We start from the raw sequence: 17023 nt of genomic DNA, 5'->3' as shown, positions 1-17023 counted from the left end.
GGGAAATGGAATTCTGTTACTCTAGGCTCAGACTAGGTGTCTGGGTTTTGTTCTGTGGCTTTGTCTCCACCTCCAACACCACAGAGAAGCATGTAGGTGTCCAGGAGCAGCGCCAGGGTTTTTGGCGCCTTAGGTGGGGGTCCTTCCGCGCTCCCGGTCGTCGTTGGCAATTCTGCGGTGGGGGGGGTCCTTCCACGCTCCTGGTCTTCGGGGCACTTCAGCGGCGGGTCCCGGAGCGAGTGAAGGACCCGCTGCAGAATTGCCACCGAAGACCCAGAGCGCGGAAGGATCCCCCCCGCCACCGAATTGCCGCCCCCCCCCCAAATCCTGGTGCCCTAGGCGACCGCCTAGGTTGCCTAAATGGAAGCGCCGGCCCTGTAGGTGTCCCATGGACACCCCTAAGGATCACTGCACGTCATTCTCAGAAGCTTTTCCTCCCACAATACATGCCTGTCAGTTCTCTCCTATAGAAACAATGTGCATGACTCTCACTTCACTGTTCCTAACGGTATCTGGGCCTTGACGTTCCTGCATTCAGTATGTTTGTGGTCTGTTTTCTTGGAGGTGTTACCCTCATGGTCATATAATCATAACTTGGCACCTTCGTTGTGCTCGAATGTAAAACATGCACCTGCAAAATGGATAGCTGCCTGAGGCAATCAAAGCTTGTTTTCACTAGTACCCGTTTTAAGTGAGCACTTACTTGTCTTGCACCTAAGCGTTTTTGGACATATCTCCGATTCCAAGTTCTGAACATTTGTCGCTTGAGCATTTGGTATGTCTCCTTTTTTTAAATTGTCTTGGGGACAGATTCATCCCTGGTGTAACTCTAGTGACTTCAACAGAGCCAGGCAAAACAAGTGACTTTGTTGGAAATAAGGAAATCTTAGGACCTGGCCTTGATTTGGGTCCTTTTCTCTTCTCCAGTGTATGCCAGGTCACAGTAATGCCCTGAATGCTCATGTCCGAAGAAATGTCAATTTAGGCCTATTGGTTGTATAACAGTTAGACCCCTTGCCTCATCTGAGAGAGAGAAGAGCTCTCCAGGCCTCCACAAGCTTCTAAAATGCGTCTAGCAGGTTGAATCCCTTCATCCTGATGCCCTTATTCTTTTTTTTCTCCTGAGGATTCCTGACCCATTGAACTTGCAGCCCTAGAGACTATGGAACAAGGAGTTTAAAGATCACAACCCATCACATTGCTGCTATTATACTGGACTTTTTAAACATGCACCTGGAGGTGCATTTCTTTAGGCCTCAAGAATCCCCTAGGGTGGTCTATCCATTTAATCCTTATTCTTCCTCTGTAGCACTCTAGGGGCTTGTCTAGATGAACAGTGAGTGTGCAGCAAACGGTGGTGTAAACCTACAGTGTGCTGTACACTAACTGTCCATGTGGACCTTGCTGCTGCCCACTAGAAGTTCCCTAGTGTGCTGTGACATACTCTACTTTGAAGCGGGAGTATGTCAAAGAACACTAGGGCATTTATAGTGTGCAGTAGGAGGGTACACATGGACAGTTAGTGCGCAGCTTGCTGGTGGACGGTAGAGTTTACTCCACACACTCGGTGTTCATCTAGACAAGCCATTACACGTAGCTTAGGTTTCCTTGGCCATCCTTTTTTCACCTTTCAGGATGGGTTTCCTTGGATTATCCTCTTATTTGTATGCAGGTTTTCTATAGTATTGAAGCATAACTAGGAAATAGAACCATCCTCTTCTGTAGTTCATCTTCCATATTTCAGATGTCTAACAATGAGTTTGCTTCCTATTCGTCCCCCAGCTCCTTCTTTGGGACCTTTGTTCAGAAGTCTTAAGGCACTTTCTTCATTACTGTTACACTGCCCATTCAGCTACGTGTTTCAATGACGTTCTTTCCTATGTATGCAGGCCTAGCCTCAAAAGGCATGCAGGCAATCAGGACCAGATACCAGCCCCCATATTCCATAGCAACATTTGGGATTTGGAGTTAGTGCTATGACCGTCATAAAAGTATTTGCCTAGAGCCATCATCATAGACTTTTTTTAGGCTCTTTCTTCTTTGATCTCGTTCAGAATTATGTCTCTCTTTACTAAATGTAATTAAAAGTTAACACTTTTGTCAGATACTCCTCATCTTTTTTCTTTGTCATCCTACAAACTAGTCACCAGTTTCTTCTCCAAGTAATTTAGGTGTTCAATGCAGGTCATCGTATAGGTTTTCTTTCTCAAAGCTTCATTCTTCATGGAGGAGGCCTGGCTTCAGAGCAAGAGGGAGGAGTCAAACTTCTTGGCGTGCATATAATAGGCATAACAAATGGAGACTCTGTTCTGCAGCTGCCACAAAGCTCTCTGTTGCCCAGTGAGTCTCTGTGACCTTTCCAATTGTAATTCTTCTGTATTCTATTTTGGTACGATACTCTGGGCAGGGGATGAGCCCAGCAGCTTTCTATAGTGGAACAGCTGGACACAGGTGAAATGTATGCATTGCTCTTCAGATGGATGTGCACAAGAACTTCTGCTTCAGCTCCAATGGCCAAATTCTGTGTCATTCCACCTTACTGTATGGGTGAAGTCATTGAGTTCAATGGACTGAGATCTGGCCTGGTGTGAAAGAGGAGAATTGGGTCCCACGTTTTTAACCTCCCTCACCCCACCCCAAGCCATGCTTAGGGCACTTTTGAACCTTAGTCTCAGTTACCGTTATGATAAAAAAACCTTCAGTCAGTCACCTCATCCATCCTCAATGTATAGTCCTAAACCAAAGGGTGGAGATAACTGCGAAGTTATTTCCCAAATTATGCTGAAATCTTTCAATTGTCTTCAGTGGACGTTGTCAGTCCCTGTATTGTCAACCTCTTCCAAAGATCCTGGATTTGTTGATGTGGATCATCTTAAACCTGATAAATCATCCACAGAATTGAGGCGAGAATGGATGTTCAGCTCTTACTAGAAGGCATTTACCTGACATATTTGGTACATGATGTGGGATTTGAAACGGTCCTTTTAATGACTCTAAGTGGCCCTTGCTCTTTTAATGCAGTGTGTATTGTGGCTGATGTAGTGTTTCAAAAGGAAACTCCACCTACTCTTAAGTAATTCTGTTCTGTGACTAACACGGGGATTAAAGATATTTAGAAAGGTTGTTGAAAAATGCCCCAAGTTTGATGAGAAAATAATATGGAGACAAGAGATCTATATGGCATAGAAACTAGTTCTCTTCCTCACTGGATACAGTGATAAACTCTGGTGCTCTGATTTTATGAACTGATTTCAGAAAACTAGACATTAAGTGAAATTAAGCTGAATAAACAGGGAATTTCACAGTAGCACAGCTGGTGCAGATGGCTTTTGTCACTGTAATTTACATGCATCCGACTGACATTTACCATTACTTGCATTAGGCCTTCATAATTTTCCATTTGATTAAAATTGTATGTAGGTACAATACTCAGCTGCGTGACACGGTAGTTTTTAATTTTGCTGTGCATTCTGCGACAAGATATGTTGCTTACGCATATTTTCCCAAAGCCTGGCTTTTGTTAGTGTTAGTAATACGTTCATAAGATTCCAGTAAGGTCACCATCTTCTGAATATTGTCCAGTGAATCTTACATTTATTAAAGGAACTAATGTTTGTAGGTTTTTAGGCCTTATCTTGTACCCTTTACTTTGTCAGTGAGAGTTCTGCCCGAATGAGGAGTTCAAGTTATGGTTCTGGTCCTTTATCTGTCTATCTAAAGCAGCTAATATTATAACAAACTCATGTCACACATTCACACAGGGGTGATCCAAAGGCCGTTAAAGTCAAAGGAAAGACACAAAGGACTTCAACAGACTTTGGATCAGACCTGTAATGCATAGTTATCATGGAAGTACCGCGCTCGGTGATTCATTCAGCTGTGTCTCTTTCTCATCACAGCGACCCAAGCTACAGCACAGACAGAGAGGAGGCGACATGAGCTTACCAGGCAGGTCACTGTCCAACGGAAGGAAAAAGATTTCCAGGGAATGTTGGAATATTACAAGGAAGATGAGCCACTTCTCATCCGAAACCTCATTACAGGTTAGGACCTTATTTGCCTCTCTTTCCATTTCCCTCTCCCGTTTCCTTCTAAACCATTAAAATATGAAATACTAACCCAATTTATTTTTGTATCACTCCAGGAGATATAGTGTGTGTGTGTGTGTGTGTGTGTGTGTGTGTGTGTGTGTGTGTGTGTGTGTGTGTGTGTGTGTGTGTGTGTGTGTGTGTGTTTAACCATTCAAATGAGTTTGCTTTATTTCAAGGTATAACATAGTTTGATATTTGTAAAACCTCTCTAAATTGAGCATATTAAAGGCATATGGTACTCAGCTACCTAGCTAAGACCTTGATTCAGCAAACGATTTCAAAATGTGCTTAAGTGCTTTGCAGAATAAGAATGGATTTCAACCCGTGTTTAAATGCTTTATTGAATAGGGCATAAATTCTCAGCTAGCTTTGACTTTTTTTTCCCTTAGATTAAATTGTCTGAAGTCGATAATTACAAAGAAAAGAACGGATCGTGTGTTTTACGGATTATAACTTTCTTTTTTCAGACTTCAAAATTTGTTTTCAGGTTAATAGCAATGGGGTTCTGTACGTGATTCTCCAATCATTCCTGAAAAGCAAGTGCTGGAATGTTTCATTCATTTAGTATTTTGTTAGAGTAAATGAGCACAGTTATTTCTGATGTGCACAGATATAGCACAGGGTAAGCAGTAAATAAACCAACCTTGAGTCCTCGCTTGGGTTTATATTCTATATTAATAGCTTCTGTTTTATGTTGGTATCTTATGTGTGCATGTCCTTGTAAGCAGGGGGAGGGTAAGGATAAGGATGGAGGTTCCTCCCACTTTGAATTTACAAATTTGAAGCTTCTCAATATAATTTGTAAAGGGAACCTGTGACTTTCATTTTATGAATCCAAAAATTAGAGGATAATACAGACTCAAGGAAAAGTGATTGTTCCAGAAGAGAGGATTTTTTTTCTCCAAATCAGTGAAGTAAATCTGGTGTCCTGGAGTTGGTAGCCCCTGTTTGAACCTCTTCAGTGCTGTGCCCCATATCTTCACACATTTAGCACACTTTTGGTACCATGTAAATAGTAGCATACTAGAAATGGGTTTGGCGGCACATAAATGCTGTTCCTCACTTGTGAAGAGTTCCATTATGTTTGAGAACGGGCAGCACCGACAGTGCCAGGGGAAATCTCTCAAACTGTTTCAAGAATTTTATAAAAACAAAGGGTTTTGGAGGGTTTTTGTTTTTGTTTTTTTAAATCATGTTGATTTCAGTGTTGGGAATAATCCCTTCAAACTGCCCAGCAAACCCCTGAGGGACTGGTAATTAGCCACACTTCTGATCGTCTTCCAACAAATAGTAACCAGCATCTGTGACACAGGACTTGAGATTCCCCTGGCCCAGAAATCTGGAACTATTTCTAGGTGAAGCCCAGCACCATGTGTGTTTGCTTAGAACTGTGAGTGTCCAGAGGCCCCTGCGCGAGATGCTCAGAACCTTGCAGCACTGAGCCCCGAAAGAGAGAATGAAAAACAAGAGTGGTCAGATCAAGAACCTCCTTTATCCAACTCTCTCATATAAGCAGCCATCCTCGTGTTTTCCCTTTCCACTTAATAGTGTGCTTTCAATTCAGTGCCGTTTAGTGTTCTAAAACGGTATGGACAGAATTCATGCCTTCATAGGAAATTCATTGACTTCAATGGAGTTACACCAGTGACAAATTCACCTCCAATTTGTCTCATTCTTTTGTTGTCCTTAGATATAATTCTTACTCAAGGATGACAATGCATTGAAAATGCTAAAATGAAGCTGTAATTCCTTAAGTGGGCAATAATTGTCAACATTACACCATGATGGGTTGACACATGGAAAAGGGATATTACAATACAGACCTTCAGCCTCTTGTAGGCCTGTGGAACAGAAACATTTTGTCATCTAAGCCATTCTGAGGTCTCTGCAATATGCAGCTTCTTGAGCGCTATTTATGCTGAAGGCTTTGGTTGGAGCCACTGCTGGCACATGCACCACCATCCAATACTCAGGTTTTTGTCACACTTGCCTCACTACGCATTAGTGTTTATGATTTCTGTTATCACACCCGCGTTTAATGAAACTCTACAAAAAGTAAATGAAGAATGGTACCAGATCACAGCAGTAACTTTTAAAGTTCCTCCTCTTTGGGCAATCCCTGCTTTCACATTAAATATTTAGTAAATTCCACCACGCGCTATCCTGATTCAGCGTGTTGATGAAGAGTAGATTTAGTAGATAGTATTTCTGGAGTGGTTTCTGTACACGATAGCGAGGCAGCTTGTATGAAGATGAGCTTAAGTTGCAACATTCAGAACTGATCTTTCCCAGATATGTGAGATGTTGGTTTCCACACATCTCTACTGTTTCTGATTCTCCTGTTCAGCTAACAAAAGTTAGGTTGTAAGAAGACTCCCTTTTGTTTTGTTCCACTTCTAGATCTCAAACCGCAGACAGTTTCTGCCACAGTTCCATGTCTTCCTGCTTACATCCTCTACATGTGCATCAGGCATGCAGATTACATCAATGACGACCAGAAAGTGCACTCCTTACTCACCTCCACCATAAACGGCATTAAGAAAGTATTAAAGGTATGTCTTCTTTGTATTAAAATGAGCTCTGAGGCTGCATGTGATGTAACGCTCTAGTTCTGAGGTTGAAATAGGTACCTAAAGATGTCTCATTTTATAGATTCAGATGGCAATCATGCAAATATTCAACAAACTCATGCCCCGAGTATAATATTGACATGATAATATTCCCATTGATTATTGCTGTTTGTTTTACTCTGGGATTTTCTTTTAAAGTCAACTAAATATAGATAATAAAACTGTCCCAGTACACGTGGGTTTTAAAAATCATCGAAGAGTTAGGGTACATCCAGACTACCCGCCGGATAGGCGGGTAGCGATCGATCTATCGGGGATCGATATATCACGTCTCGTCTAGACGTGATATATCGATCCCCGAACGCGCTCCCGTCGACTCTGGAACTCCACCAGGGCGAGCGGCAGTAGCGGAGTCAACAAGGGAGCTGCGGCCGTCGATCCCGCGCCATGAGGACAGGAGGTAAGTCGAAATAAGATACGTCAACTTCAGCTACGCTATTCCCGTAGCTGAAGTTGCGTACCTTACCTCGAACCTTACCCCTCCTTCCCCCCCCAGTGTAGAGCAGCCCTTAGATGTAAATTACTTTTCTACAGATAGGAGAGATGCTCAGTGAGTGAACCATCCATAGAACACAACTAATTCTGCCACTAGTCTCTTTTTTGGCTTCCTGACCTGCTAACTCATTGTTTTACTTCCCTTCTGGCTTTTGCCTCTTAAATCACCTGAATTGAGAACAGGGGAGGCTGGCTCTTTTATGTACCTGTGCTATAACCTAATGTGCTGGTCACATATCGCTTTAATGTCCACGACACTCCAGCCCAAAATAGACTCTGATTTATAACCGTTTCTCCCAATCTCTTTCAACTAGGCCCTGCTTCATTTCAAGCAAAGACAAAGAATGAAATTTCTGCAGTGGGATGAATCATTAAAGATCCAGAACAAGCAGGGCCATCTCATCCTAATTAACATTCAGTTCTTAGCCAAAGAATCTTCCAGGGTTTAGCTGCACTACAGTAAAGAACTACAAAAATGGAACTATGAATTATACTGAGTACTTCTGTCGTGCTTTTCATTTCCAAATTGCTGTACTAACACGAATTGCTATTTCGCCTGCCTCGTAAAGGAGGTGGGTTTATATCCATTTTGTACATGGGAAAACAGAGGCACCGAGAGGTTGTGATTTGCCTGATGGCAGCGAGTGCGTTGTCAAAGTAGGATTGGAATTTAAAATTATTGGTGACTGTGCAGGTGTTCAATCCACTAGGCCACACAGTGGTGCCTCTCAGCTTTTGTAGGTTAAGGAAGCTTTTTGTTAAACAGAAAGCTCCGCACTGAGAGTGAGGCCCTAGGGCACGTCAGATATAATACAGTAGCGATACAGGTTAAACTTATGCTCAATGCCACATCTCTTGATGTCTCACATAGCTATTAGACCATCAAATCCAGTGTCCTGTTTCTGTCAGTGGCCTATATCTCATGCTTCAGAGAATGGCAAAACAAACTAACACAATGCATCTAACCAAATGAACAGTGTCATACGTGTTGGTGGAGAATCCTTCCTAATCCATGCAGGTGATTTGTTTATACCTTGAAGCATGTGATTTGATTAGCTAATCTTACTATATGGGCCACGTTCTGCTTTGTGCTGCACTGTTGCAAATTCAGAGCAACTTCAGTGACTCAAATGGAATTACTCTGGAGTTACCCTGCTCTAATTAAGAGCAGAATTTAGTAGCAGCCATGGTAACAGAAGGTAACAGAGATTTCATGCAGGAATGAAAATAGCATGCCATTCATTGCATGTGTTGTACACAGGGTTATAGTTCTGCTATTAGGACAACCACCTTGTCCGAATAGACCAGCTTCATATGCCAAAGAGGAATCTCACATGTTAATTTTGCTCTTCACAGAAACACAATGATGACTTTCAGATGACGTCATTTTGGTTGGCTAACACCTGTCGCCTCTTACATTGTCTAAAGCAGTACAGCGGGGATACGGTGAGACATTTATGTAAAGAACAGCGCTTCGGAAAAACGTTCACCCCGTTTTGAAATCTCTTGTTCATTCCACTTAAGTGCTCATCTCCAGGCACCCCATGCCTGGGGTCAAACTAGGATGTTAAACTATCAATAATCATGCTGAAATGTTAAAAAGCTTTGAGAGATTCTTACAACAAGGGCCCGAGTCTCTGCTCACTGACTCTGGTGTCACTCAGGAGTGGCTCCTGTGAAGTTCGTAGAGGAATACTGGTGTAAAACTTGTTGCAGTAGAATATCAGTCCCTTAGTTTAAAACTTTTCCCTCTAGTTCTAGCAATGTTCAAAGGTCAAACTCACAATTAGCTGTTCTGTGATTGAAAAAATCTTCTTTTGGGTCCAATACTGAGAGCCCTCCCCTTGACTTCAGTGCAGTCAGTTTGCAGGATTGGGCCCTTCATTAAGATGATTTTTAAACAGAAAAAAATGGGTTTAAATTTTTTTCTGAAAGTTACTGCTTTTTCTTAAATTGTGCTCAATTAGTTCTGAACTTCTGAGGTGCACGAGATTTCAAAAACTATTAATCATAATGTAAAGTTTCTTCAGGGAGGAGGTAATCTCTTATACCAGTCTTCTTGATACAGTTTCACAGTTTTCACACCTGTTCAGTTTAGTGTCAATCAACTTTGATAATCTGTGTTCAAATCAGATTATCGCAGTTCTGGTAATATAAAAAATATTTATATGGTACCTGTCCACTGGGATGTTGACACTACTTTAGGTACAGCCATATACTATGGTACCAAAATTTGGAACATAGAGATGCTTGTGTAGTTTCCTTCTAATTCACTCTCGATTTGTGTTAAACATAGCCAGCCGTCACGCTTCAAAGGATACAGGCAAGAATATTTGTTTAGGCCCAATATTTCCTTGGAATCAAATTATCTGTCAAGTTTCTGTAGAATCTAATGTGGGAGACACTGTATAGCCAATAATTTGTATATAGTATGAAAGGAATTGTATGGGTAAGGCTTGGTCAGTAACAGTGGTTTGTGCTTCTGTATGCCCTCTGCTGTCTCTGTAGCAGTACTGCATTTAACAAAAACAACGAGGAGTCCTTGTGGCACCTTAGAGAATAACAAATGTATTTGGGCATAAGCTTTCGTGGGCTAGAACCCACTTCATCAGATGCATGGAGTGGAAAATACAGTAGCGGGTATAAATACACAGCACATGAAAAGATGGGAGTTGCCTTACCAAGTGGGAGGTCAGTCTAACGAGACAATTCAATTAACAGTAGGATACCAAGGGAGGAAAAATCACTTTTATAGTGGTAATGAGAGCGGCCCATTTCAAACAGTTGACAAGAAGGTGTGAGTAACAGTAGGGGAAATTAGTATGGGGGAAATTAGGTTTTGTAATCACTCATCTACTCCCAGTCTTTATTCAGGCCTAATTTGATGGTGTCCACTTTGCAAATTAATTCCAGTTCTGCAGGGGAATTCTCAAGTTGTTTATTTAAAGCAGAGCTGAAAACTTTGGGAGACACCTGCAGAAAATCAGGTATTTTAGTGTATAATTCATAAGTTAACCAAGAGGTCAAAATATTTTATTATCATGCAAATATTTCCATTCTTACAAAGAAGTTTTAACTTGAAGATTAACATATGTGGCTCCTGGTGGCTCTATATAAGTATGTGCTCATGATATAACAAATGGGTAGCCTAGTGTTTAATAGGGAACTGAAACAGTCATTTTCAATTCAGTGGGAAACATGCTTTATCTTTTAATTAATTGGCATTCCTTTCCCCTTGCTGAAATTAAAATGAAGCTGATTACTTAATGATATTTCATTTTAAAAAATTCAAATAACTTATGAATAAGCTGTTGAATAATCGTAGGTGATTTTTTGAGTCTTGATCTTTTTTTCAACTGTTAAGACCAAAATCTACAGTAGGTCGCATTCTAGAAACATTACACTTTCATTTACTTTTACAGGCCTTTATGCAGTGATGTCAGTGGACTGTTATTAGGCGGAATAACAGAACGGGGGGGGTTGGTCTCTCTTTTTGTTTTGTTTTGTTTTTAGGGTTTTATGACACAAAATACCGCTAAGCAGAATGAGCACTGTCTTAAGAATTTTGACCTCACGGAGTACCGGCAGGTTTTAAGTGACCTCTCCATTCAGATCTATCAGCAGCTCTTTAAGATAGCAGAAGGCATGTTGCAACCAATGATAGGTATGTTTGGGGTATTTATATTATGTGAAGGTGTATATGAGACCTTTGCTCTGTGTTAGCAACACTTCTTCTCACCCAAACAAAAGCATGTGGTGGCATAAAACAGATAACAGTTTAAGAAATATATCCCTAGTGCTCTGGAGAAGGCCAGTGTGGTTGGTGGCTTTATTTATAAAGTTCATGAATGAGACAGTGCTTGAACTGAAGGGAAAGTCAATGGGATTTTTCCCAGTGATGGAATAGTCTGTCTTCCTCCTCCTTTTGGGGAGCTGGTAGTGCCAAGAAATGGAGCTATGACATTGTTTCTAATCCCAGTCCTCCATTCCAGGCACTGACATAGATATGAAGTTTGTGTGCAACTGTAGGACCAAAAATCTCAGTCACTTTGTCCATCTTTCTGCCAGCGAAGGACTCTCCCTTCAACAATATATATTCTCTAGCTATGAGGTTTCCACCACTTCCCTTGGGAGACTGTTAGGAAATGTTTACACTATGTTCTTCTAAAACTGTTACCACACCCCTCCTACCTATACCTGCTTGTACCGGACTGTACCATCTCAGCGTGTGCAGCCTTCTGCTCCTTGGAGAGACGTGTCATATCCCTCCATTAATCATTACTTAGCCAATGGATACAGATTTATTTCTTTTAATCTTCTTTCCCAGCCACTTAATCACTTTAAATGTAGACTTGATTAAGGCTACAGGTTGGGACTAAAAGGAGAGTTTATTATAGCTCTGGGCAGAGGTATTTGTAATTTTCACAGTATGTTAAGTAAATTCTTCTTAACATTAATACATAGGACTTTTCACCTTCAAATTACTTTATAGCTATTAACTAATTAATCTTCCTAACTGAAGTACGCTGCCGAGGTAAGTACAGTAAGTTAGTTATCCCCATTTACAGATGTTAATGACTCTCCCCAGGCCACAGAAGTAATCTGTGGCAGAGCTGGGATTAGAAATTGAGAGTTCCTGGATCCCAGTCATTTCCTCATACTGTTAGGCCATAATATTGTCTTGTTTTGTAGAATGTAGCATATTAGCAACTACATAAAATTAACCACAGATTACAGGTAATCTAACAAATCATTCCTGGTGATTTATAGGGAAATGTAGGCCTTGTCCCCATTCCTTTCTGAAATTTTCCCCCCCAGTGTCTGCAATGTTGGAAAGTGAGAGCATCCAGGGTCTGTCAGGCGTGAAGCCAATGGGCTACAGGAACCGATCATCCAGCATGGTAGATGGTGACAACTCTTACAGCTTAGACGCAGTCATTCGCCAACTGAATACGTTTCACAGCATCATGTGTGACCAGGGCTTGGACCCGGAGATTATTCAGCAAGTCTTCAAGCAGCTCTTCTACATGATCAGTGCAGTAACGCTGAACAACCTCCTGCTGAGAAAAGATGTCTGTTCGTGGAGCACTGGTATGCAGCTCAGGTAGGACATTGGCTGAGACAGTGATGGGAGGGCACCTGCTTATATACAGGCAACTTGTTAATTTGTACAGGGGGGAAGGTAGTAGACTAAATATTCCAGCAGAAATAAGGAGGAAATTTTACGAGATCAGCAAAGCTGTGTGAAATAAAACAGGGAATGCATCAGAAACCACAAAAGTCCAGGAATAAAAGCAGGAAGGAAGGAGCAGAATATAAAGTGAATTCCAATTGCATAATAACTGCAACAGATTGTTCGCTTTGTGTTTCTGATTTAAATGCTCATTGCAGTGCCCATCTGTACTGCGGTATCACAGACATTTCTAACGTGCCCACCATAGTAATATCTGAGGCTATTAGGTTCATGCAGACAGACCTATGAGCCTGTGCGTATATCCCTGTTGACTTCTGATGGGCTCCATGCAGGCACAAGGGTCTGTCCACATGGATCTGATTACAGAATCAGCTCCAGGTGCCTAGTATCTATCTTAATAGGTATTTAATTTGCTGTGATTATGGGAATTCCATTTAGTGCAACCGTACAAAACAGCAATGAAAATTTACCTGCCATGGCACAAACCTTCAACTGCTTTTTGTGATAAACATTAATGATGATTTAAAAACAAACTCCTAATGATATTTTGCTTGCATGCTGAGATCAGAAAGACTAGGACTGTGCTTGGGCACCGAAGTTTGGGGGAGGCACCTCAGGTCAGAGTTTCAACGGTATTTAGACTCCTAGTGGGATTTTCAAAAGCACTTAAGCAGGTTAACTAACTAACTCACATTGAGATCAATGGAAGTTAGGTGCCTAACTTGCTTTTAGGTACTTTTCAAAACCACACCAGCCACCTAAATACCTTTGAAAATCTAGCTGCTTGTGCCCTTCTACCTTTACACAGCTAGATAAAATCTAGCCCGTAACTTTATTAATATTCTCCTGTGGTTTTGTGGAGTCCAGGAGTTTGTACTGGTTCTCAAGACCACTTAATCAGTACGCATCACACATCTGCATCAAAAACTCCACTCGTTCCAGCAATGCAATGTTTCTTAAACTAGTAAATGAGCCCTCAGAAGGAAACTTTCAACTGACATCTTACTTGTGTGGGGCCAGGTATAACATAAGCCAGCTGGAGGAATGGTTGCGTGGGAAGAATTTGCAACAGAGTGGAGCAGCAGAGACAGTGGAACCCCTGATCCAGGCAGCACAACTGCTTCAGCTCAAAAAGAAAACTTCAGAAGATGCTGAGGCTATCTGTTCCTTATGTACATCCCTCTCTACGCAGCAGGTAAGGGACTGGAGGACATGTTTGCTATGAAACAGGTGCGAGTTCTTTCCCATGCATTACAGCAGTAAGGATGCTTTAGGACATGGTACTCCTCAAGTGTCACATGCTGGGTGGGACATACCCTTTTTGAGTAATTTTCTGGTCACATCCTGCCCTCCCAGCTGCTACTGCTGCCAAGAAACTAGCTGCCAAGCTCTCTAACTCTCCTGACAGGTAATCTCTACATTTGCTGTGCAGGGTAGGATCAGGATCCATGAATCAGCTGTGGGTAATGCACACACATCTCTGTCAGCCGCCCCCACTTCAAATTCCTCTTCCTCCGTTAGTAGTGGCTTCAGGGCCCAGCTGTGACTTCCCTGGATGGTGATGCCACCTCCACCGCTTCCAGCTTTAGATAGGACCATCCCACCTGCTTCAGAAACATACACAACTCAGGCAGCTACAATGGGAGAAAACACTTGTGGGGCGGTCCTCATAACTAACAGTTCTGCTGAATAGTGAGTGATACTTCTTTTAAATGCAATAGGTATTCTGTAAAAATGTAAGAAAACCATCCTGCTATTTTGAGCAGTAGAGATATCTCACGTAATAACAAGAATCGTCTACAAATCTGTAGCAGTGGTGCCTCAAAATTGATTTACTGTTGGCCTGTGGGCTGCCTTCCAGCTTTGCCTTTGGCAGATAATGAACAAACCATTTGCCAGTAAGTGTTACAGGCCTCCAGAATAAAAGCTCTGAGTTTCTTTTGGACCAGACTTCACAAGAACGTTACAAAGAAGTGTATTTAATGGGAAGGGAAGGAAAGAGGAGTAGAGCAGAAATCTATGCCTCTGGGACCCCTCATTACAAAATGGGAGAGAGAAAAGGTGAGATCTCCCATGTCATCCCTTCTGGGTACAGGCCAGTCTCTTTCACTGCAGCGTGTAGATGTCAAGACACATGCTACAACATGGAATATTCTTTTACAATATAGAATATTCTTTTAGGGACTGACATCTGTAGCTGAGCTTTCAGATGATGTCATTGTTTTTCAGTCCTAGTAGCTGAAAGCTTGTGCTGTCATATAGGTGTGGCAATTGGGCCATAATCCATCATCTGTGCAATCTCCCTCATACAATGAAACACTTGTATGCAAACTAGCTGTAGAATAAGGATGGCAATTGGTTGAGTAGCCTCTGATATCACAATGGTCTAGGACTTGTGGCACGGTATAGATGCATGCCTTGCTGTCACATGGGTGTAATTAGTTAAGTCAAAATGGCTGAGAACATAAAAATCAGACTGTAACAGACTGTGAATCCCAGTGATGATTTAGCCTGGTAATATTCTGAACAAAAAGAGTTCTCAACCATGCTTGTAACTGTTTGCATTGCTTCACACTGACTCAGACATTCAGAGTGACAATACTAGAATCATATTACATAGAATGTTCCACAGTGCCACTGTTTTTGCTAGGGACGCCCGTAGACCATGAAAGCCAGGGTCCTACCCTGAGGAGCTTAAAGTATAAATCAGTGGTTCTGTCTTTGTGACCCAGCATCCACAAGCAGCTTCTTATCAAGGCCCACTCTATCCTAAAAAATTGTGCTCAGAGCAAGAATTCATGAGTAGATTTTGAGGTGACAAAAGGTTGAGAACTGCTACTTCAATGTACCAGTTGCTCATTGGGTCTGATCAGGCTTCCATTTAAATCAATGGCAAAACTCTTGTAGACTTCAGTGGAGCAGGTCCTTAATCTTCAATATTCAATTGTACACCCTTTTATCTGACAAACAGTGGAAGCGAGGAGTAGTGTGGGGTGCTGGGTGTTCTAATCCTCCCTCCACCACCGTGCAGCCTTTGGAATTAACACTTGTCCTCCACAGCAGCTGAGTGGAATGGGTGGGTGGGTGGAGGGGGTTGAGCGCCATGGATGAGGAGCTGCAGCAGGATTGGGCTAAAACCAGAAAGGGTGTGGCCGAAGGAGCATGAAGGAGGGAGCAAGTTGTCTATCCAGAGTCTTCCTGGATCTTAATGCACATGTGGTGCAACCTTTCAGGTGTCCCCATCACAAACCCACCTGTAGGTGGAGACCCACCAGTTGGCAAGTACTGTTCTAAAAGATGGACTTGACAGATACCTGAGGACATAACATGCACCAGGAAGGGAACAAGGGAGCACGAGAAATTCGACATATGCTCGTGCCATTACTCAGGTTGCTCGCCCACAGGTGGTTTAATGACATTCAAAGATGAATGTTGTAGACACTCATCTCCTATTTTCTACGTACAAGTTTTCCTATTACTCTTCATTCAGTTCTGTTCAGCTTTCTTGAGATTCTAAGTATTTACACTAAGTTAAGATGGTTAGTTCACAACCTTCTCTAATGACATGAAGGAGCACCCCCAGCATTCCTCAATTTACACGCCTTAGCTGTCTCCTATATGGAGACTGATGCAAAATTCTACAAAAGTGGCAACATCAAGAAACTGGGTAGCGGCGCTTCATGCCATTGAGAAGTTCAGCTGCTGCTGGCCATCTAAAACCCTGTTGTTTTGTTTCCAACAGATTGTAAAAATATTAAATCTCTATACTCCTGTTAATGAGTTTGAAGAACGTGTGACAGTAGCCTTCATACGAAACATTCAGGTAAGTTAAATGGCCATAAAATGGAGACAAACACCAACAGTGAAAGATCAGCAACTGTGAAAATCCAAAGAGAAAATGGTATCGATTTAGCATTAATGTTCCATCTCACTTCTCTCTCTGCTTTTAACACATGATTATGAAGGTTCAGTGCTTGTAATCAAAGGTTCTCTGATTGTTAAAGGGACACTGTCAGCCTACTGAAGCCTTCACGTATACATCCTTAAATAGTAATATCTACTGTTCTACAAAACTTCTCTTCCTGAAGAATGCCTCACAGCACATTAACAACTACTCTCACTACCCACCACTGAAACGCAGCCATCTCTGGGGAGGGATGTGGCAGTCCTTCAACACTGTTTAACACCAGAACATCACATAACAGTTTAAAAGGGAAAGAAGCATACTATATCCAACTGAAATAACAAGAGGCAGGTCATGAGTGATAAATATATGCTGCCTAATCAGAACTGGCCAGAATGTAACGGTCAGCACTTCTACCTTTGCGTCATGGGATTGTTCCTGACCACAAAAGGCTAGGCAGTATACAAATGTGAAATTAAATTAATTTAGATTCAATACACAAAGTAACTTTACATTTAACAGATAGCTAGAATGGGGATTACTGGTATCTAATCCTTAGAATTACTCATCAGGTTTTTGTTTAATTTTAGTATATTACTTTAATAGGTTTCATATTAGTTGTACATGCACATAACAGGGCATAACATCAAGTTATTCAAATTCATTCACACTTTTTTATTGTAAAACAAAGACAAAACAAGATTGAGGG

General features: G+C 41.7%; 1 protein-coding gene across 2 annotated transcripts in view; it reads left to right on the top strand.

The window, feature by feature from the left end:
• The window catches only part of MYO5B (myosin VB), a 377457-nt gene that overhangs the window by 357411 nt on the left and 3023 nt on the right, over positions 1 to 17023 (top strand). For both annotated transcript variants that reach the window (XM_065598729.1, XM_065598728.1), the window contains 7 exons: positions 3900 to 4043; positions 6492 to 6643; positions 8573 to 8662; positions 10730 to 10880; positions 12035 to 12320; positions 13431 to 13605; positions 16153 to 16233. In XM_065598729.1, coding sequence (XP_065454801.1) covers positions 3900 to 4043; positions 6492 to 6643; positions 8573 to 8662; positions 10730 to 10880; positions 12035 to 12320; positions 13431 to 13605; positions 16153 to 16233 — 1079 coding nt within the window. The remainder of the gene's footprint in view (positions 1 to 3899; positions 4044 to 6491; positions 6644 to 8572; positions 8663 to 10729; positions 10881 to 12034; positions 12321 to 13430; positions 13606 to 16152; positions 16234 to 17023) is intronic.

This window comes from Chrysemys picta, chromosome 6, assembly GCF_011386835.1.
Source record: "Chrysemys picta bellii isolate R12L10 chromosome 6, ASM1138683v2, whole genome shotgun sequence".
NCBI lineage: Eukaryota > Metazoa > Chordata > Testudines > Emydidae > Chrysemys > Chrysemys picta.
Note: the sequence above shows the minus strand (reverse complement) of the source record. Positions and strands in the feature narration are given on the sequence as shown.